Source organism: Nematostella vectensis, chromosome 9, assembly GCF_932526225.1.
Source record: "Nematostella vectensis chromosome 9, jaNemVect1.1, whole genome shotgun sequence".
Classification (NCBI taxonomy): Eukaryota; Metazoa; Cnidaria; class Anthozoa; order Actiniaria; family Edwardsiidae; genus Nematostella; species Nematostella vectensis.
This window is the reverse complement of record NC_064042.1, coordinates 13,757,271-13,779,869: the sequence shown is the minus strand read 5'-3', so window position 1 is coordinate 13,779,869 and position 22,599 is coordinate 13,757,271. Positions and strand designations below refer to the sequence as shown.

Here is a 22,599-nt window from a genome sequence, read left to right as displayed (position 1 = left end):
TGACATACTTTTGACACGCAGAGAAAAAATAGCTCTTTTCTGCTGGAGATATTGAGATAAGAATTGCAAGTTCTTATACTTCTAATACCAGTTAACACATAAGAATATAAATTTAAAGCGATACTTTTAAAGAGGGGATTAAGAGAGATAAAACTTATTCTCTTTTTTGTAATGATAGAAAAGATATTAGCCAAGTGGTAATAGCTTAACAACAAAAGATTTTTTTTAAATAAAGTGAAGTGTAAATTGAGTATCGCCCGGTGTATTTGGAGGCCATTGTCGGTTGCTATAACATGCTGTCTATAATCTTAGCATGCATGCTTAGGATAGCCATGGTGTGAATAGTGCTTTTCTTCATATTTGCTATTCAAAGTGGCATATAGGTTCATTATTTACATAACGTTAAATCTATCTTGACATTTTGTAAGCCTTTCACAGCACGTAAGGTCAACTCTCAAGGGCTTTAGCTCTCTTTGTTGTATATACTACAACATGCTGCCCACCCTTTGAAAGCTATCAAATAAACTCCGTGGCATAGTAGCAGGGATGTGGGGTAGCGTACTGGGTGAATCCCCACTTTTGGCTATCAGCACGTTTCTGGCATCCGTCTGGAATAAACTCGTGAAATTAATGTTATCCATAGAAAGAATTAAAGGTTGATCTACAAACACAGCCGATTGTCTGAAGTAGGCAGATTGGTTCGATATCGAATGAGCGTGAACGAGTTCCAGCAACAACAACAAAAATGGCAATTTTAATAATAGCATTTTACTCTTTCGCTTTTTTGCTGACCTACACGTTTTTGGAAAATCCCTTTTATACGAATTCATTGGTATTTAGTAAGTAAAAATAAGATAACTATCTCTTTTGACTTTATGATTTACTTGCTTATTTATCATATCATCATGAAGTCTAATCTTGTTTCCGTTGCTTCCCTTGTTTGTATTGGACCCTAAATGCACACCACGGCTCCCTTGTTACAACCGCTTAATCTATGATCTGTTGTCTTCAGAGCCATTATACCTGTAAAAGGCCTCCCTTACAAAGACATCGTAGACCCTACCCTTTTTTGCATTAAGCGAATCGCGGTTCAATGTAATAAGGACTCTTTATTACCACATGTAAAAATTCCACTTGTGTGAAGAAAGAGAATGTAAGAAAAATACCGAACCAAACATGAAATATCGATACAACAAGCGCTTAAATCTACCTTAAACCTATAAATACTGTCAAACTATTACGAGTCCGTTTCGTTGGATTAGGACTTTACGCCGGTATTTTGTTGCCATCATATATAACCTGCCCCACTACTTGCTTCCAACAAGTCTTTGCCACGCGCGCGTGAAACCGAGGATTTAAACAAACTTTGCCATCTTGTTTACAATTTTGACGCCTGACCTCGGATTCACGCGCGCGTCGCAAAGAGTTATGGGAAGTTGTGGGGAAGGTGAATAATGTTTTTACAAGCGCTTAATCTCGCTTTCTGATTGGTTGTTAGCTATGGTAAATCAGAGTACATATAACCTTGGATTTCGTCATTCACACGATCTTTGCAAGCCCATTAAGAGTAAAAGATGCAAAAGAACTCGGACCAAGCTTGCGATATTTTTCTCTCAACCTTTTCTGGTAACAAAGTTTTCTAAGGCCCGAAATAATAAAAATAATTCAAGTTTAATAATTTAAGTTTATTCACATGACCTCTCGCAGTCTTTCGACTAAATTACAGGCAGAGACACAAAGCTATACTAGCAGGATTACATTAAATGAAGTACTGGTGCGTGACAAAGTCTCTTAGTCTGTTGGTGCGCGAAGACTGCAAGCTGGCCGAGCCCCTGCCAGATCTTAAAGCGTAGGTTATTGCCCTAGTAGGGGGGGCGTTGGGTTTTGCGGTAATTAGACCCCCCAACGTCCCCCCCCTAGAAATCGTGTCCGAGCTGATGAGTGGATGTAAAGGCAAGTCAGGAGTGATGTTTTTCATGAGCTGGCTACATAGCACATCTCTGCGATCCTCTAGGGATGTTAAATTGGACATTTCTAGGGCAGCAATCTATTCCACGCATTGAAAAATGATGGCGTAACGCGCGTTTTTGTACTCGCTCGATGATTGTAGATAGATATTTCGGCAGATTGTCGTAAACCACAGCACAATAATCCATTACCGATCCGACCAGGGCGCAGCATACGTTAAATAGGTCACGATTACCTACACCACACTTCTTAAGTTGGCGGAGGGCATAAACTTTTGTTACATTTTTGAACTACGTATTCACAGTGGGCGCGCGTCCCAGGACAAATCGTCAGAGATAACGACTCCAAGTAATTTAAACGATGGTACCGATTCGATTACAGAGCTTTTGATGTAAAGAGGCTTACGTACGCAGCTATTGAATTTTAGAAAATCAATTGACATTTTTGGGGGGTTCAAGCGCATATTATTATGATTCGGCACGGTAGGACGCGACCTATGAATCGGGTCAAAGTGAAAAGGATTGTAAAGTTTTGAAGGTAAATTTTTCAATTGTTTCGCAAGTTCTCGCGTGCACAATAGAAACATGCCTCTTGTTTTTGATTTTTAGAAATATTGTTTTCATGGTTGGTCTTATAGAAAACAAATTTTAAATAACAAACTTTTCTGTGGTATGAATACTTATTATACAACACGATATTCGTCATCTCATGTTCAAAATCCACTACGAAATCACTCGGCGTAGCGCGCCTCCTAATCCCACAACATTTTGATCAGGAGATGACGAAGAAGTATTTTTCCCCTTTTTTTATCCAAAATGCTTAAGATTCTAATACACTCTTTTTTGTAGCCGTGTTGAACCTGTTTCTGACTGAATAAAGCACCTGAAATATTTTTGACAAATGCAAAGAAAGGCACCAATGCTTTGTTTTGCTCATGACATCCATCAGAAATCAGTCCAATTTTTGTATCGTCCAAGCTTTCTCGTGAAATATTTATCAAAAGCCAAATGACATTATTCAGTCAGTTGTCAAGCCAGCGCCCCAAGCTTGTGGAGATGTAAACCACACTTTATTCAGTCGTTAAGCCAGCGTCCATAGCTGAAGCAGTCGCAATGGACGGAATATCTTTCTTTGACACAAACGCCGCAGTAGAAAAGATGCGAATAAGTTCGCATACGAAGAAACGTGTCACGATAAATCAACGTGGCTATGTGGTCAGCCCTACGGTGTTCGATGGATCCGTATTCGGTGAATGGAAATACAATTTTCTCGTCAACGAACTCGTGTCTGTGGCTCATGGGTTACTCAAGCAGAAATCCAACACCGAAAGCTCTCTAAAGTTTCTAGAAGTTGGCGCAGGTATGGGAGCTATTGCTATAGAATTCGCACTTCAAGTCCCACAAGCTGAGGTTTGGGCGACGGACATCAATCCAGCAGCCGTTGAAGATGTGGCTGAGAACGCCTGCCTCCACGGAGTAGAAAACTCGGTGACAGCCATTCAAGCGGATGTGTTTGACTGTGATGGCCTCAAAGGGATGAAATTCGATATGATATTCTTCCGTCAGCCAGGCGCATTTCGGGAGGATTGCGACGAAAAAGACCTCGACATGTTGGCGAGAACCGTATGGGATCCCAATTACAGCGTAATAGAAAGATACCTCAAAGGTGCGCGGGGGTTTCTGGGTAATGGTGGGAAACTCCTCCTTACTACGCCAGTCTCAGGGTGGGGGCTAGACGAAGAGAAGCTCGAGGAAAAGGTGCGCGAGGCATCATGGGAGTTGAAAGCTGTACGCGTTTTGGAGCCTCAATCTGAAGTGTGTGCTGGAGTAAAAGTCAGTGAACTTGTCGATATAGCCAAAATGACATTTTAAATCTCTGTGTTGTCATGTTTTTTTTAGCACATAGGATCCATGATGGCATGGAATAAACATAATTTTATATCTATCAATGTCTGCTTTGTATTGTGGTAAAACCATCTCAGTAGATTTCGGCTAGCAAGTTCGTGTGGCAACTTCACTGTTTTTGATAGAGGAATGCCAACTTAATAGGTTCCCCTTCACACCAAATACATCATATGTATAGGTGTTGTGGGGTAGTAGCCAATGGTATGAATATTAAAAATGAGATAATAAGGTTAGTAGCAGTTAGGTTGCAAGCATTGTTGATGTTAATGAAATTTAAATGATTATATAGTGGTAGTAAGGGCGCTGTTAGCAATACGAAGCATTAGAATGAGATGTTATGCGGATTTTAATGATAGTTTAATGTACTTGAGGACCTTTTACATTTAATTTATATATTTTAATACAAACATCCTGTCACATATTTAGCAATTTCATCAAGAATTATTTAATTTAAATAAATTCCAGATACTACACCCTACGATGTGCTTCCTAAAATTATTTAACAAACCTTAACCATGCTAACCCCTCCAATCTATACATCAGAGCTGACGTCGCTGTTCTTACAGTTTAAAGGTCCTCAAGTACATTAAACTATAATTAAAATCCGCATAACATCTCATACTAATGCTTTATTTTGCTAACAGCGTCTTTACTACCATTATATAATCACATAATTACATTGACATCAACAATGCTTGCAACCTAACTGCTACTAACCTTATTATCTCATTTTTAATATTCATACCATTGGCTGCTACCCCACAATACCTATACATATGATGTATTTGCTGTGAAGGGGGAACCCATTAAGTTGGGATTCCTCTATCAACAACAGTGAAATTGCCACAAGAACTTGCTAGCCGAAATCTACTGAGATGGTTTTACCACAATACAAAGCAGCTGGAATAAAGGTCAATGAACTTGTCGATATAGCCAAAATGACATTTTAAATCTCTGTGTCATGTTGTTTAGCACATAGGATCCATGATGGCGTGAAATAAACATCATTTGAATCGATCAATGTCTGGTGTTTGTCTAAATGGTCTAAAAGTTTCTGGCGAAAAAAAAAAGTCCTCCTTTGGAAATTGTCTTTTGACATTTCGTTCGGTCATGCATTAAAGAGAGACTACATACCATATTTTATAGTCCTTATCAATCATTTTCTTGCATATAATCCTGTTTTTCATAGTCCTTAGTGGCAGATAGGAACCCCCATTTTCTTCTACCGCAGGTACTTAGGTGTCCAAGTCTCCCATAAAACATTCTGAAGGACACGATGTTTGAAACGGAATGTTTAATAAAAATCCTTTAATACAACATGGAACTAAAGAAAGAGCTCTCTAGTTGATAATGCAAACACGCACTGAAAGACTACAGTTTGCTTATTACTTTGAATCATAATCGTGCTTTTAAATGGCAACTTAATACTCATGCGTTGCGTTCGTGTCTCTTACTTCTCTTAGATGAAATCTAAACGTTGTGCTTCATTGAAGCATTAATGCTTTCTCATTTCTCTGTATATTTAATTTATCAATAGAATTCGAGTGCAAGATATTGGCATGACACCGTCCACCAATTCACTGAACAGTACGACAGTAGATAATTTATTGACCCTTCTTAGTATATGTTTTGCCTCCTACTAAAGTCGTTATGAAAAGCCAATTTTCTCTTTATAAGACATCATTGACAAACGGCTTTGCTTTTATTAGAAACCGCCAATTTACTTAAGCCCGGCACCCGTGTATGTCGCCGTTCTATTTACCCCTAAACCCTAAACAATATTGCATAACTTCTGACATCCCCACCCTATCCCTCATTCTCCTTCCACGATAAGAATTGTACTATCTACCGGACCCTCATACAGGACAAGAGCCGATTGACCGGCTCCTCCCCTCCCCTATGGGTTAGATTTTTTAACTACGTATTCACAGTGGGCGCGCATCCCAGGACAAATCGTCAGAGATAACGACTCCAAGTAATTTAAACGATGGTACCGATTCGATTACAGAGCTTTTGATGTAAAGAGGCTTACGCAGCTATTGAATTTTAGAAAATCAATTGACATTTTTGGGGGGTTCAAGCGCATATTATTATGATTCGGCACGGTAGGACGCGACCTATGAATCGGGTCAAAGTGAAAAGGATTGTAAAGTTTTGAAGGTAGAGTTTTCAATTGTTTCGCAAGTTCTCGCGCACACAATAGAAACATGCCTCATCTTAAACAAATGCGCGCTGGTTTTTGATTTTTAGAAATATTGTTTTCATGATTTTTCTTATAGAAAACAAATTTTCAAAACCAAACTTTTCTGTGGTATGAATACTTATTATACAACACGATATTCGTCATCTCATGTTCAAAATCCACTACGAAATCACTCGGCGTAGCGCGCCTCCTAATCCCACAACATTTTGATCAGGAGATGACGAAGAAGTATTTTTTCCCCTTTTTTTTATCCAAAATGCTTAAGATTCTAATACACTCTTTTTTGTAGCCGTGTTGAACCTGTTTCTGACTGAATAAAGCACCTGAAATATTTTTGACAAATGCAAAGAAAGGCACCAATGCTTTGTTTTGCTCATGACATCCATCAGAAATCAGTCCAATTTTTGTAGCGTCCAAGCTTTCTCGTGAAAGATTTATCATAAGCCAAATGACATTCTTCAGTCAGTTGTCAAGCCAGCGCCCCAAGCTTGTGGAGATGTAAACCACACTTTATTCAGTCGTTAAGCCAGCGTCCATAGCTGAAGCAGTCGCAATGGACGGAATATCTTTCTTTGACACAAACGCCGCAGTGGAAAAGATGCGAATTATTTCGCAAACGAAGAAACGTGTTACGATAAATCAACGTGACTATGTGGTCAGCCCTACGGTGTTCGATGGATCCGTATTCGGTGAATGGAAATACAATTTCCTCGTCGAAGAACTCGTGTCTATGGCTCGTGGGTTACTCAAGCAGAAATCCAACACCGAAAGCTCTCTGAAGTTTCTAGAAGTTGGCGCAGGTATGGGTGCTATTGCTATAGAATTCGCACTTCAAGTCCCACAAGCTGAGGTTTGGGCGACGGACATCAATCCAGCAGCCGTTGAAGATGTGGCTGAGAACGCCTGCCTCCACGGAGTAGAAAACTCGGTGACAGCCATTCAAGCGGATGTGTTTGACTGTGATGGCCTCAAGGGGATGAAATTCGATATGATATTCTTCCGTCAGCCAGGCGCATTTCGTGAGGACTGCGACGAAAAAGACCTCGACATGTTGGCGAGGACCGTATGGGATCCCAATTACAGCGTAATAGAAAGATACCTCAAAGGTGCGCGGGGGTTTCTGGGTAATGGTGGGAAACTCCTCCTTACTACGCCAGTCTCAGGGTGGGGGCTAGACGAAGAAAAGCTCGAGGAAAAGGTGCGCGAGGCATCATGGGAGTTGAAAGTTGTAAGAGTTTTGGAGCCTCAATCGGAAGTGTGTGCTGGAGTAAAAGTCAATGAACTTGTCGATATAGCCAAAATGACATTTTAAATCTCTGTGTTGTCATGTTTTTTTTAGCACATAGGATCAATGATGGCATGGAATAAACATCATTTTAAATCTATCAATGTCTGCTTTGTATTGTGGTATAACCATCTCAGTAGATTTCGGCTAGCAAGTTCTTGTGGCAACTTCACTGTTGTTGATAGAGGAATCCCAACTTAATAGGTTCCCCTTCACACCAAATACATCATATGTATAGGTATTGTGGGGTAGTAGCCAATGGTATGAATATTAAAAATGAGATAATAAGGTTAGTAGCAGTTAGGTTGCAAGCATAGTTGATGTCAATGTAATTTAAATGATTATATAGTGGTAGAAAGGGCGCTGTTAGTAATACGAAGCATTAGCATGAGATGTTATGCGGATTTTAATGATACTTTATATAGTGCATATAATCCTGTTTTTCATAGTCCTTAGTGGCAGATAGGAACCCCCATTTTCTTCTACCGCAGGCACTTAGGTGTCCAAGTCTCCCATAAAACATTCTGAAGGACACGAAGTTTGAAACGGAACGTTTAATAAAAATCCTTTAATACAACATGGACCTAAAAAAAGAGCTCTCTAGTTGATAATGGAAACAGGCACTGAAAGACTACAGTTTGCTTATTACTTTGAATCATAATCGTGCTTTTAAATGGCAACTTAATACTCATGCGTTGCGTTCGTGTCTCTTACTTCTCTTAGATGAAATCTAAACGTTGTGATTCATTGAAGCATTAATGCTTTCCCATTTCTCTGTATATTTAATTTATCAATAGAATTCGAGTACAAGATATTGGAATGACACCGTCCACCAATTCACTGAACAGTACGACAGTAGATAATTTATTGACCCTTCTTAGTATATGTTTTGCCTCCTACTAAAGTCGTTATGAAAAGCCAATTTTCTATTTATAAGACATCATTGACAAACGGCTTTGCTTTTATTAGAAACCGCCAATTTACTTGAGCCCGGCACCCGTGTATGTCGCCGTTCTATTTACCCCTAACCCTAAACAATATTGCATAACTTCTGACATCCCCACCCTATCCCTCATTCTCCTTCCACGATAAGAACTGTACTATCTACCGGACCCTCATACAGGACAAGAGCCGATTGACCGGCTCCTCCCCTCCCCTGTGCGTCTTCTTTTGCTTGGGTTGTCTAGCGAAGCACTTCCAAAGCCTCAAGGTCTCATCGGCTGCTGCTGACGCCACGTACTGGCCGTCCGGAGACATGGCCATGCACAGAACACGTGACGTGTGTCCAGTAAGATCTGCCACATGGGCCATGGACGTGTATTTCCAGATAGTGAGCTGGTGCTGGGACAATCCGTGTCCGGAAATGATCTCTTTGTACTCGTTGGACCATAGGATGGAACAAACCTAGTGCTGAGTTCATAGATGAATAATAAAATAAATAAAAACTCTCTACCTACTCTTTACGAATCGCACGCTCTGATTGGCTAAGATACTGTGATCTATTAGTTAAAGAACATGCTCGCAGCGTGTGAAATAAAAAAAATATTTTTTGGGGGGTAATTTAAAATACAGTAGCACGTGTTCTCTGAGCACTCGAGAAGTGTGAGGGGAGTTGAATCTTCGTAAAGTAAAAAAGCATTTAAGAATATAGATAGCCATTTTGTTATCTATTGCCGACCAGCATTTCCCCACCCCTCTCCTCTAACTCTTCACCCTGAATATCACAAGTTAGTTGCGTTCTGTCAGCATCCCCCCCCTTTTCTGTGTCCATAGACAATAACAATCCATACCCCCTCCCCCTGACAGTCGGAGCTCGTATTCTTGTTCCTACCTTGCTCTTCGTCACGGCTGTTTCGCAGTGGACATTAGGTTCTAGTCTCTCGCGCGGCCAAAGCCGGTTGCTAGGTGAATTTGAGTCTATGGCAACCAAAATGGCGACGATTTTAAAATCGTAAACATTGAAAAAGATGGCTAGAGGACACCGCCCATAATCAAAATTAACCAAAACAAATATCACAATGTGTTACTAGCATCCAAATGTTTTCAAAAATGCAAATACCATTAGTCATAGTCCTAAAAACAGAGAGTGAACGGCATTGAAGTTCAAAAGCCGGCGAAGGAGCATAGTATTTCGTACAGCGAAAACTAGCTCAAAGACCGTGAAAAGTTTCCCACATCGCAACTTATTTTGAATAGAGGTAAGACATTTTTGGTTACTTTATTTATTCCTTGTGTCAGATTCATTAAAATATTTGCTGTACCATTTTTTTAAATGAGATCCAAGTAATTTCTTTTCGCGGGTTTTCTCGTGTTTTCGCGCGCCTTTTGTTGCAATTACTTACGTTGTTGCAGTTAACATGGAGAGTCCCGATGCGATGCATGCGGCGTTCCTAACCAAAAGCTGCAGGATTTGCGGAAAATACAGTGGAAGAAGTAGTAGCAATCGGTTTTGGAAAACCAACGATGAATTTGTAAAATCAAAAATTTATCAAATCTATGGCATCAACATCGAAAAAGACAACCAACTGATCCATCCTGAACAAGAATGCCATACTTGCTATTCCCACCTTGACAAACACAATGTTAGAAAGCTTTTTACTTGGGGCCCGCATTCTTTACAATGCAAAATATGCGAAATTTTTGCAGCCAAAAGGCAAGGCGGACGGCCCCCCAAAAAGGGTGTAGGAAGAGGAAGACCAAAGGGTAAATCCCAAAACGAGCAGAGCAACACAGCCACGACTATTCAGTCAATACCAAAGGAAATGATTCCCGATGTTCTTATTAACGAAATGCCAGAAACTGAACGCTTTGTGTGTCCTCCCGACTTTGTTTTCTGTGCTATATGTAAAGAGGTTCTGACGCAGCCTATAGCAACTCCATGCGACCATTACTTCTGTGTGCTTTGCATCTGCGAATGGCTCGATCAAACATACAACAAATCTGGATGCCCCGTTTGCAAAGCCAGCATTTCCCCCGGCGTGCTGCATAAGATTCCGCGAGTTTTAGGCAACACCCTAGCCTCATGCCAAGTTTTATGTAGATCATGTAAGGAACCACGTCGTCTGGATAACCTTGCCGCACACGAGGCAATCTACACTACGTACATAGCGCAGCCTGCGACAACAACTGTGCGCGAAATCCTCAATGCGGGGAAAGACACCCCACTTTCACAGGTCGAGGAGCGGATATGTAATCAGTTAATGAAGAGGAAGTTGAGTGTATCCCAATCTCTGCCAGTTCTCTTGTTTACAGGTGGCACGGTGAGTATATTATTGTGTAGTTCCAGAAATCCAGAAATTGTCCATACCCCCTACCCCATGGGAAATCCAGACGTTGGGGGTCAAATGCCAAGGAATTTCCAGAGGGGGGAAGGGGGGCTAAACGCTGTTCTTTTCTCATCCAGAGGGGGGGGGGGGGGGGGTGCGTGGAGGATGTAGTACTCCAGGCCCCTCATGGTGGTGGTGGTGTATGCCTTGCATTCTGTAGTTTCCATTTTTCAATGCCAATGTCCAAATCAACTTGAATTGGGTGTATAACTAGAATGTAAGAAAGAGTACAGACATGTTATAAATAGCCACCTACTAGTGGAACAATATGCAAGGCAAGTAGACGGATAGTATAGTTTCAATTTATTCCATACATACAATAGCATTGTTTTGAGAAAAAAAACCTTCTATCATCTGTGACACATCAAAGGGCTTATACATATTGTGGTACTTTATACTAAAAATTATCAAATATAGGGGGGGCATTCGGCCTACCCAGATTCGACGTGACAGTTTCAGTAAAAAAATCAGTTTTTACTAAAAAAAATTCCATTGCATAATTTAAATGCCTTGAGCAATGGCTACGTTTGACAGGTCTCCTTCTCTTAACCTTTCTTATTAAGCCATTGAAGATTTGCCATGTTCCACGACCACGTACCAACAGTTCATCTGCCAGCAGTAAGACAGTGCAGCGTAGAGCTTCTGTAGTTGAAACACTTAGGCAGCAAATCAGTGGTGGTGAACGTGATGACATCTTAAGGCAGAAAAAGGCTGAGATGCAAAGGATGGGCCAAGAGGAGAGAGAAACCATAGCACAAGAAGCTGGGCTGAAGATTGAAGTACCTGAAGGGCAAGGGCTGGCCATGAAAGCAGACATAGGGATACCCTGGAACAAATTAAGAGAGTTGAAAAGGTAGAGATTAGGTTTTATCACAAACATTATAGATAGTTCTTAAATATACAGTAACAAAACACTCAGGGCATAAAAAAGAGACTACTTAATAATAGAGGGTGGCTATTAAATGTAGGTTATTAAATAATGTACGGAAGTATAGCATATCAGTTTGGTGTCAGAAAAGTAGCAGTTTAATAGAGATAACACTGTAAAGACCCCTTTCAAGCCTTTTCCATGGGTCTTATCAAAACCGCAATAAGGCTTTGCTCACACTTGGTGCTCAATCTGAACCCCCCAGTGCCTGAGCCAAAATTCAGGCTTTGTGCTGGTGCCCTGCATTTTTCTCCGTCTTGTCTAGTGCTCGGGCACTGGTGCCTGTGCACCAAGTGTGGACACAGCCTAAGTATTGTTTGTAATTAATTTCATAAATCACAGTCATTATTTTTATGCAATTGTAGGTGGCTTAATAGCTTTGGGTTGCAAATTGCCAGTGAGAAGAAACAGCGCAAGCTAGCAGAAGGCCAAAAGTTCACAGACATTTATTCAGAGGAAATGCCATTTGTTTTTAGCAAGACCGGAGGTGGCACAGAAATACGTCTGGCTGTCTGTGCCCAAGTTGAGGACCTTACAGCCCTGGTCTATGGCCACTTAGAGGAGAACATGGAGTGAGTTTCACACCACAAAATTCTGCATTATTAAAAATATTTTTCCATTTAAAAACAAAAAAACAGTTCTTTGTTTAGATGCTAATTTAAAAAAAAAAATGGTTCCGAGATCAATGATATTAAAGAAGTGTGGCCCCATGTTGCCTACAACAACCATATTTTGCTTACTGCTAGATACAACAATCTAACCTGGCATGGTGGCGTCATTGACCACAAATTTTGAGTCGCCTAGTTTATGACCAATTTCTATACCTGTGGAGCTCAGCGCGCGGCCTACGGGCGCGCTGGCTCCGCTACAAACTAACGACCTCTGTTGCCAATTTTCGAGTATTATTTATAACTGTCAACTGAAATTCCATAGTTTATCAGTTAAAATAAATAAATAAATAAATAAAAAATAAAAAAAATTAATAAATTAATAAAATAAAAAATTAAAAAATTAATAAATTAATAAATTAATAAATTAATAAATTAATAAATTAATAAATTAATAAATTAATAAATTAATAAATTAATAAATTAATAAATTAATAAATTAATAAATTAATAAATTAATAAATTAATAAATTAATAAATTAATAAATTAATAAATTAATAAATTAATAAATTAATAAATTAATAAATTAATAAATTAATAAATTAATAAATTAATAAATTAATAAATTAATAAATTAATAAATTAATAAATTAATAAATTAATAAATTAATAGATGAATAAATTAATAAATTAATAAATTAATAAATTAATAAATTAATAAATTGATAAATTGATAAATTGATAAATTAATAAATTGATAAATGAATAAATTATTCCATCGCAAATCTTTCAAATCACGATCGTCCTTTCTCTCGCTTCCTCCACATCTGGGGACCCATAGATACACGGAGACTTCGCCAGAAGAGTAGTGAATAAATGTCGACAGTCCCGTAGAAGTATTTGTAAAATTCTTGAACACATACTTCAAGAATTCCATGCAACTTGGAATCTAGTTTTTGTGGAGGTAGGAGAATTAAAGATTATCGGAAAAAGATGTTGAAAAAGTTCGAGAACGAACTACAAACTAGACTGTTGAATAACATTTTAATCCTGTACAGCGGCGTAGTTTTCGGTTGAAGGCGGGTATTCGTACCAAAGCACCTGGGGTGGGTGGGTGGTGGTGGAAGGGAGGAAAATGTGGAACATATATGATGGCGTGGAATGGCAAGAATGGGGATGACAAAAACAAGTATATAGAGTTACAAAATGGAAAGGTGGGATATTTCTTAGAGCTCTTCGAAATGTAAAGCAACCTTACGTGTATTCTAGCACAAGGTTTATCATCAGAAGGTAAGACCAGGTACTACAATGACCCTCCCGCCCTCACCCCTGCCACCTACCTCTACCCGTATCACAACCATTATTCCCCTTTTATGTCCCCCTTCTCCCCAGGTGCCATGGTACGAATACCCGCTTTTAACCAAAGACTAGTACTTGGTCTTACCTCCTGATGATAAACCCTGTACTAGAAAACACGTGAGACTGCTTAATTTTTCAAAGAGCTCTATGAAATATTCTATTCCTTATTTACCGTAATTTATTATACATTTATGTGCATATTTATGAAATTTTGTTGTTTTCATTATATTTTAACTCACTTCTTTCTCCACCAGCGTGTACACCTTACCCCTTATCAACCTTTTTGTTTTCCGGTCTATACCTCCCTACCCACTACCTCCTCCTTAATCTTCCCATTCACCCTATACGCCATGGTAAGAACAATTGCATCACTATCCTGTACACTCCTTATAGTCCAACTCCACTCAACGTAGCATTATCCCCAAAATGACCCTCCCGCCCTCACCCTGCCACCTACCTCTAACCGTATCACAACCATTATTCCCCTTTTATGTCCCCCTTCTCCCCAGGTGCCATGGTACGAATACCCGCTTTTAACCAAAAACAGGAGGGGTCCAAAAAGGGACTTTTAAGGCAATTTTCGCTGTATTTTAGATAATGTCTCATACATAAACTGTATTTTTGGCTGCTAAAGGGGGGCCGCCCGGGAATTCCATAGTTTATCAGTTAAAATAAATAAATAAATAAATAAATAAATAAATAAATAAATAAATAAATAAATAAATAAATAAATAAATAAATAAATAAATAAATAAATAAATAAATAAATAAATAAATAAATAAATAAATAAATAAATAAATAAATAAATAAATAAATAAATAAATAAATAAATAAATAAATAAATAAATAAATAAATAAATAAATAAATAAATAAATAAATAAATAAATAAATAAATAAATAAATAAATAAATTAATAAATAAATAAATTAATTAATTAATTAATTAATTAATTTTTAAGGCATTTTTCGCTGTATTTCAGATAATGTCTCATACATATACTGTATTTTTTGCTGCTAAAAGGGGCGGCCCGGACCCCTTAGGCCACCCCCCTGGCTACACCCCTGCTGTAACGCCACATTTGTAATACTGTTCTGCAAAAGAGTTCTTTTGTCTCTATTCTTCTCGTTTTTTGTGTCGAGGTGCGGATATTGTTCATTTGCCCAATCAAATTGCAGCTTGTAAGAGCTGCGTACTGACCCAAGAATTATCATAAGCCAAATGGCATTCTTCAGTCAATTGTTAAACCAGCGCCCCAAGTTTGTGGAGATGTAAACCACACTTTATTCAGTTGTTAAGCCAGCGTCCATAGCTGAAGCAGTCGCAATGGACGGAATATCTTTCTTTGACTCAAACGCCGCAGTGGAAAAGATGCGAATAAGTTCGCAAACGAAGAAACGTGTTACGATAAATCAACGTGGCTATGTAGTCAGCCCTACGGTGTTCGATGGATCCGTATTCGGTGAATGGAAATACAATTTCTTCGTCAACGAACTCGTGTCTATGGCTCGTGGGTTACTCAAGCAGAAATCCGACACCGAAAGCTTTCTAAAGTTTCTAGAAGTTGGCGCAGGTATGGGTGCTATCGCTATAGAATTCGCACTTCAAGTCCCACAAGCTGAGGTTTGGGCGACGGACATCAATCCAGCAGCCGTTGAAGATGTGGCTGAGAACGCCTGCCTCCACGGTGTAGAAAACTCGGTGACAGCCATTCAAGCGGATGTTTTTGACTGTGATGGCCTCAAAGGGATGAAATTCGATATGATATTCTTCCGTCAGCCAGGCGCATTTCGGGAGGATTGCGACGAAAAAGACCTCGACATGTTGGCGAGAACCGTATGGGATCCCAATTACAGCGTAATAGAAAGATACCTCAAAGGTGCGCGGGGGTTTCTGGGTAATGGTGGGAAACTCCTCCTTACTACGCCAGTCTCAGGGTGGGGGCTAGACGAAGAAAAGCTCGAGGAAAAGGTGCGCGAGGCATCGTGGGAGTTGAAAGCTGTAAGCGTTTTGGAGCCCCGATTGGAAGTGTGCGCTGGAGTAAAGATCAATGAACTTGTCGATATAGCCAAAATGACATTTTAAATCTCTGTGTTGTCATGTTTTTTTTAGCACATAGGATCAATGATGGCATGGAATAAACATCATTTTAAATCTATCAATGTCTGCTTTGTATTGTGGTATAACCATCTCAGTAGATTTCGGCTAGCAAGTTCTTGTGGCAACTTCACTGTTGTTGATAGAGGAATCCCAACTTAATAGGTTCCACTCTTCACACCAAATACATCATATGTATAGGTATTGTGGGGTAGTAGCCAATCGTATGAATATTAAAAATGAGATTATTAGGTTAGTGGCAGTTAGGTTGCAAGCATAGTTGATGTTAATGGAATTTAAATGATTATATAGTGGTAGTAAAGGTGCTGTTAGCAATACGAAGCATTAGCATGAGATGTTATGCGGATGACAATTTCCAAAGTCCTCCTTTGGAAATTGTCTTTTGACATTTCGTTCGGTCATGCATAAAAGGGAGACTACATACCATATTTTATAGTCCTTATCAATCATTTTCTTGCATATAATCCTGTTTTTCATAGTCCTTAGTGGCAGATAGGAACCCCCATTTTCTTCTACCGCAGGTACTTAGGTGTCCAAGTCTCCTATAGAACATTCTGAAGGACACGATGTTTGAAACGGAATTTTAATAAAAATCCTTTAATACAACATGGAACTAAAGAAAGAGCTCTCTAGTTGATAATGCAAACACGCACTGAAAGACTACAGTTTGCTTATTACTTTGAATCATAATCGTGCTTTTAAATGTCAACTTAATACTCATGCGTTGCGTTCGTGTCTCTTACTTCTCTTAGATGAAATCTAAACGTTGTGCTTCATTGAAGCATTAATGCTTTCCCATTTCTCTGTATATTTAAGTTATCAATAGAATTCGAGTACAAGATATTGGAATGACACCGTCCACCAATTCACTGAATAGTACGACAGTAGATAATTTATTGACCCTTCTTAGTATATGTTTTGCCACCTACTAAAGACGTTATGAAAAGCCAATTTTCTCTTTATAAGACATCATTGACAAACGGCTTTGCTTTTATTAGAAACCGCCAATTTACTTAAGCCCGGCACCCGTGTATGTCGCCGTTCTATTTACCCCTAAACCCTAAACAATATTGCATAACTTCTGACATCCCCACCCTATCCCTCATTCTCCTTCCACGATAAGAACTGTACTATCTACCGGACCCTCATACAGGACAAGAGCCGATTGACCGGCTCCTCCCCTCCCCTGTGCGTCTTCTTTTGCTTGGGTTGTGTAGCGAAGCACTTCCAAAGCCTCAAGGTCTCATCGGCTGCTGCTGACGCCACGTACTGGCCGTCCGGAGACATGGACATGCACAGAACACGTGACGTGTGTCCAGTAAGATCTGCCACATGGGCCATGGACGTGTATTTCCAGATAGTGAGCTGGTGCTGGGACAATCCGTGTCCGGAAATGATCTCTTTGTACTCGTTGGACCATAGGATGGAACAAACCTAGTGCTGAGTTCATAGATGAATAAAAAAATAAATAAAAACTCTCTACCTACTCTTTACGAATCGCACGCTCTGATTGGCTAAGATACTGTGATCTATTAGTTAAAGAACATGCTCGCAGCGTGTGAAATAAAAAAAATATTTTTGGGGGGGTAATTTAAAATACAGTAACACGTGTTCTCTGAGCACTCGAGAAGTGTGAGGGGAGTTGAATCTTCGTAAAGTAAAAAAGCATTTAAGAATATAGATAGCCATTTTGTTATCTATTGCCGACCAGCATTTCCCCACCCCTCTCCTCTAACTCTTCACCCTGAATATCACAAGTTAGTTGCGTTCTGTCAGCACCCCCCCCCCCCCCTTTTCTGTGTCCATAGACAATAACAATCCATACCCCCTGCCCCTGACAGTCGGAGCTCGTATTCTTGTTCCTACCTTGCTCTTCGTCACGGCTGTTTCGCAGTGGACATTAGGTTCTAGTCTCTCGCGCGGCCAAAGCCGGTTGCTAGGTGAATTTGAGTCTATGGCAACCAAAATGGCGGCGATTATAAAATCGTAAACATTGAAAAAGATGGCTAGAGGACACCGCCCATAATCAAAATTAACCAAAACAAATATCAGAATGTGTTACTAGCATCCAAATGTTTTCAAAAATGCAAATACCATTAGTCATAGTCCGAAAAACAGAGAGTGAACGGCATTGAAGTTCAAAAGCCGGCGAAGGAGCATAGTATTTCGTACAGCGAAAACTAGCTCAAAGACCGTGAAAAGTTTCCCACATCGCAACTTATTTTGAATAGAGGTAAGACATTTTTGGTTAGTTTATTTATTCCTTGTGTCAGATTTATTAAAATATTTGCTGTACCATTTTTTTAAATGAGATCCAAGTAATTTCTTTTCGCGGGTTATCTCGTGTTTTCGCGCGCCTTATGTTGCAATTACTTACGTTGTTGCAGTTAACATGGAGAATCCCGATGCGATGCATGCGGCGTTCCCAACCAAAAGCTGCAGGATTTGCGGAAAATACAGTGGAAGAAGTAGTAGCAATCGGTTTTGGAAAACCAACGATGAATTTGTAAAATCAAAAATTTTATCAAATCTATGGCATCAACATCGAAAAAGACAACCAACTGATCCATCCTGAACAAGAATGCCATACTTGCTATTCCCACCTTGACAAACACAATGTTAGAAAGCTTTTTACTTGGGGCCCGCATTCTTTACAATGCAAAATATGCGAAATTTTTGCAGCCAAAAGGCAAGGCGGACGGCCCCCCAAAAAGATTGTAGGAAGAGGAAGACCAAAGGGTAAATCCCAAAACGAGCAGAGCAACACAGCCACGACTATTCAGTCAATACCAAAGGAAATGATTCCCGATGTTCTTATTAACGAAATGCCAGAAACTGAACGCTTTGTGTGTCCTCCCGACTTTGTTTTCTGTGCTATATGTAAAGAGGTTCTGACGCAGCCTCTAGCAACTCCATGCGACCATTACTTCTGTGTGCTTTGCATCTGCGAATGGCTAGATCAAACATACAACAAATCTGGATGCCCCGTTTGCAAAGCCAGCATTTCCCCCGGCGTGCTTCATAAGATTCCGCGAGTTTTAGGCAACACCCTAGCCTCATGCCAAGTTTTATGTAGATCATGTAAGGAACCACATCGTCTGGATAACCTTGCCGCACACGAGGCAATCTACACTACGTACATAGCGCAGCCTGCGACAACAACTGTGCGCGAAATCCTCAATGCGGGCAAAGACACCCCACTCTCACAGGTCGAGGAGCGGATATGTACTCAGTTAATGAAGAGGAAGTTGAGTGTATCCCAATCTCTGCCAGTTCTCTTGTTTACAGGTGGCACGGTGAGTATATTATTGTGTAGTTCCAGAAATCCAGAAATTGCCCATACCCCCTACCCCATGGGAAATCCAGACGTTGGGGGTCAAATGCCAAGGAATTTCTAGAGGGGGGAAGGGGGCTAAACGCTGTTCTTTTCTCATCCAGAGGGGAGGGGAGGGAGGATGCGGGGGTGCGTGGAGGATGTAGTACTCCAAGCCCCTCATGGTGGTGGTGGTGTGTGCCTTGCATTCTGTAGTTTCCATTTTTCAATGCCAATGTCCAAATCAACTTGAATTGGGTGTATAACTAGAATGTAAGAAAGAGTACAAACATGTTATAAATAGATACCTACTAGTGGAACAATATGCAAGGCAAGTAGACGGATAGTATAGTTTTAATTTATTCCATACATACAATAGCATTGTTTTGAGAAAAAAAACCTTCTATCATCTGTGACACTTCAAAGGGCTTATACATATTGTGGTACTTTATACTAAAAATTATCAAATATAGGGGGGGCATTCGGCCTACCCAGATTCGACCTGACAGTTTCAGTAAAAAAATCAGTTTTTACTAAAAAAAATCCATTGCATAATTTTAATGCCTTGAGCAATGGCTACGTTTGACAGGTCTCCTTCTCTTAACCTTTCTTATTAAGCCATTGAAGATTTGCCATGTTCCACGACCACGTACCAACAGTGCATCTGCCAGCAGTAAGACAGTGCAGCGTAGAGCTTCTGTAGTTGAAACACTTAGGCAGCAAATCAGTGGTGGTGAACGTGATGACATCTTAAGGCAGAAAAAGGCTGAGATGCAAAGGATGGGCCAAGAGGAGAGAGAAACCATAGCACAAGAAGCTGGGCTGAAGATTGAAGTACCTGAAGGGCAATGGCTGGCCATGAAAGCAGACATAGGGATACCCTGGAACAAATTAAGAGAGTTGAAAAGGTAGAGATTAGGTTTTATCACAAACATTATAGATAGTTCTTAAATATACAGTAACAAAACACTCAGGGCATAAAAAAGAGACTACTTAATAATAGAGGGTGGCTATTAAATGGAGGTTATTAAATAATGTACCGAAGTATAGCATATCAGTTTGGTGTCAGAAAAGTAGCAGTTTAATAGAGATAACACTGTAAAGACCCCTTTCAAGCCTTTTCCATGGGTCTTATCAAAACCGCAATAAGGCTTTGCTCACACTTGGTGCTCAATCTGAACCCCCCAGTGCCTGAGCCAAAATTCAGGCTTTGTGCTGGTGCCCTGCATTTTTCTCCGTCTTGTCTAGTGCTCGGGCACTGGTGCCTGTGCACCAAGTGTGGACACAGCCTAAGTATTGTTTGTAATTAATTTCATACATCACAGTCATTATTTTTATGCAATTTTAGGTGGCTTAATAGCTTTGGGTTGCAAATTGCCAGTGAGAAGAAACAGCGCAAGCTAGCAGAAGGCCAAAAGTTCACAGACATTTATTCAGAGGAAATGCCATTTGTTTTCAGCAAGAACGGAGGTGGCACAGAAATACGTCTGGCTGTCTGTGCCCAAGTTGAGGACCTTACAGCCCTGGTCTATGGCCACTTAGAGGAGAACATGGAGTAAGTTTTACACCCCAAATTCTGCATTATTAAAAATATTTTTCCATTTCAAAACAAAAAAACAGTTCTTTGTTTAGATGCTAATTTAAAAAAAAAAATGGTTCCGAGATCAATGATATTAAAGAAGTGTGGCCCCATGTTGCCTACAACAACCATATTTTGCTTACTGCTAGATACAACAATCTAACCTGGCATGGTGGCGTCATTGACCACAAATTTTGAGTCGCCTAGTTTATGACCAATTTCTATACCTGTGGAGCTCAGCGCGCGGCCTACGGGCGCGCTGGCTCCGCTACAAACTAACGACCTATGTTGCCAATTTTCGAGTATTATTTATAACTGTCAACTGAAATTCCATAGTTTATCAGTTAAAATAAATAAATAAATAAATAAATAAATAAATAAATAAATAAATAAATAAATAAATAAATAAATAAATAAATAAATAAAATAAAATAAAAAATAAATTAATAATAAATTAATAAATAAATAAATAATAAATTAATAAATTAATAAATTAATAAATTAATAAATTAATAAATAAATAAATAATAAATTAATAAATTTATAAATTAATAAATTAATAAATTAATAAATTAATAAATTGTCAAATTAACAAATTAACAAATTAACAAATTAACAAATTAACAAATTTACAAATTCACAAATTAACAAATTAATAAATTGATAAATTGATAAATTAATAGATTAATAAATTAACAAATTAATAAATTAACAAATTAATAAATAAATAAATTAATAAATTGATAAATTGATTAATTGATAAATTAATAAATTAATAAATTAATAAATTAATAAATTAATAAATTATTCCATCGCAAATCTTTCAAATCTCGATCGTCCTTTCTCTCGCTTCCTCCACATCTGGGGACCCATAGATACACGGAGACTTCGCCAGAAGAGTAGTGAATAAATGTCGACAGTCCCGTAGAAGTATTTGTAAAATTCTTGAACACATACTTCAAACCATGCAACTTGGAATCTAGTTTTTGTGGAGGTAGGAGAATTAAAGATTATCGGAAAAAGATGTTGAAAAAGTTCGAGAACGAACTACAAACTAGACTGTTGAATAACATTTTAATCCTGTACAGCGGCGTAGCTTTCGGTTGAAGGCGGGTATTCGTACCAAAGCACCTGGGGTGGGTGGGTGGTGGTGGAAGGGAGGAAAATGTGGAACATATATGATGGCGTGGAATGGCAAGAATGGGGATGACAAAAACAAGTATATAGAGTTACAAAATGGAAAGGTGGGATATTTCTTAGAGCTCTTCGAAATGTAAAGCAACCTTACGTGTATTCTAGCACAAGGTTTATCATCAGGAGGTAAGACCAGGTACTACAATGACCCTCCCGCCCTCACCCTGGCACCTACCTCTACCCGTATCACAACCATTATTCCCCTTTTATGTCCCCCTTCTCACCAGGTGCCATGGTACGAATACCCGCTTTTAACCAAAGACTAGTACTTGGTCTTACCTCCTGATGATAAACCCTGTACTAGAAAACACGTGAGACTGCTTAACTTTTCAAAGAGCTCTATGAAATATTCTATTCCTTATTTACCGTAATTTATTATACATTTATGTGCATATTTATGAACTTTTGTTGTTTTCATTATATTTTAACTCACTTCTTTCTCCACCAGCGTGTACACCTTACCCCTTATCAGCCTTTTTGTTTTCCGGTCTATACCTCCCTACCCACTACCTCCTCCTTAATCTTCCCATTCACACTATACGCCATGGTAAGAACAATTGCATCACTATCCCGTACACTCCTTATAGTCCAACTCCACTCAACGTAGCATTATCCCCACAATGACCCTCCCGCCCTCACCCTGCCACCTACCTCTACCCGTATCACAACCATTATTCCCCTTTAATGTCCCCCTTCTCCCCAGGTGCCATGGTACGAATACCCGCTTTTAACCAAAAACAGGAGGGGTCCAAAAAGGGACTTTTAAGGCAATTTTCGCTGTATTTTAGATAATGTCTCATACATAAACTGTATT

At 39.3% G+C, this 22,599-nt stretch overlaps 2 protein-coding genes across 4 annotated transcripts; both read left to right on the top strand.

The window, feature by feature from the left end:
- Positions 1 to 10,149: 10,149 nt before the first annotated feature.
- LOC125572417 (E3 ubiquitin-protein ligase TRIM39-like) lies at positions 10,150 to 12,424 on the top strand. The gene is made up of 4 exons (XM_048732917.1): positions 10,150 to 10,620; positions 11,250 to 11,539; positions 11,980 to 12,186; positions 12,361 to 12,424. The coding sequence occupies exons 1-4, from the start codon at positions 10,150 to 10,152 to the stop codon at positions 12,407 to 12,409; spliced, it is 1,017 nt and encodes a 338-aa protein (XP_048588874.1). The 3' UTR covers positions 12,410 to 12,424.
- A 5,873-nt stretch (positions 12,425 to 18,297) lies between these two features.
- On the top strand, positions 18,298 to 20,629 carry LOC116611084 (E3 ubiquitin-protein ligase NRDP1). Of its 3 annotated transcripts, XM_048733010.1 has the most exons (3): positions 18,298 to 18,995; positions 19,768 to 19,920; positions 20,361 to 20,629. In XM_048733010.1, exons 2-3 carry the CDS (start codon positions 19,784 to 19,786, stop codon positions 20,569 to 20,571), a joined length of 348 nt encoding a protein of 115 aa, XP_048588967.1. In that variant the 5' UTR covers positions 18,298 to 18,995; positions 19,768 to 19,783; the 3' UTR covers positions 20,572 to 20,629. The 3 variants fall into 3 exon arrangements, with proteins under 3 accessions (XP_048588967.1, XP_048588966.1, XP_048588965.1); XM_048733009.1 differs by lacking the exon at positions 19,768 to 19,920 and having other exon boundaries at positions 18,299 to 18,995; XM_048733008.1 differs by lacking the exon at positions 20,361 to 20,629 and having other exon boundaries at positions 18,300 to 18,995; positions 19,768 to 19,990.
- The last annotated feature ends 1,970 nt before the right edge of the window (positions 20,630 to 22,599 follow it).

What these genes read in the sequence shown, in the direction of transcription:
- LOC125572417 (XM_048732917.1), top strand. Translation starts at nt 10,150, where the DNA reads ATGCCAGAAACTGAACGCTTTGTGTGTCCTCCCGACTTTGTTTTCTGT. An exon ending in AAATTAAGAGAGTTGAAAAG is followed by an intron (nt 11,540 to 11,979) that starts GTAGAGATTAGG and finishes ATGCAATTGTAG; the next exon opens with GTGGCTTAATAGCTTTGGGT. An exon ending in CACTTAGAGGAGAACATGGA is followed by an intron (nt 12,187 to 12,360) that starts GTGAGTTTCACA and finishes GCTTACTGCTAG; the next exon opens with ATACAACAATCTAACCTGGC.
- LOC116611084 (XM_048733008.1), top strand. Translation starts at nt 18,498, where the DNA reads ATGATTCCCGATGTTCTTATTAACGAAATGCCAGAAACTGAACGCTTT.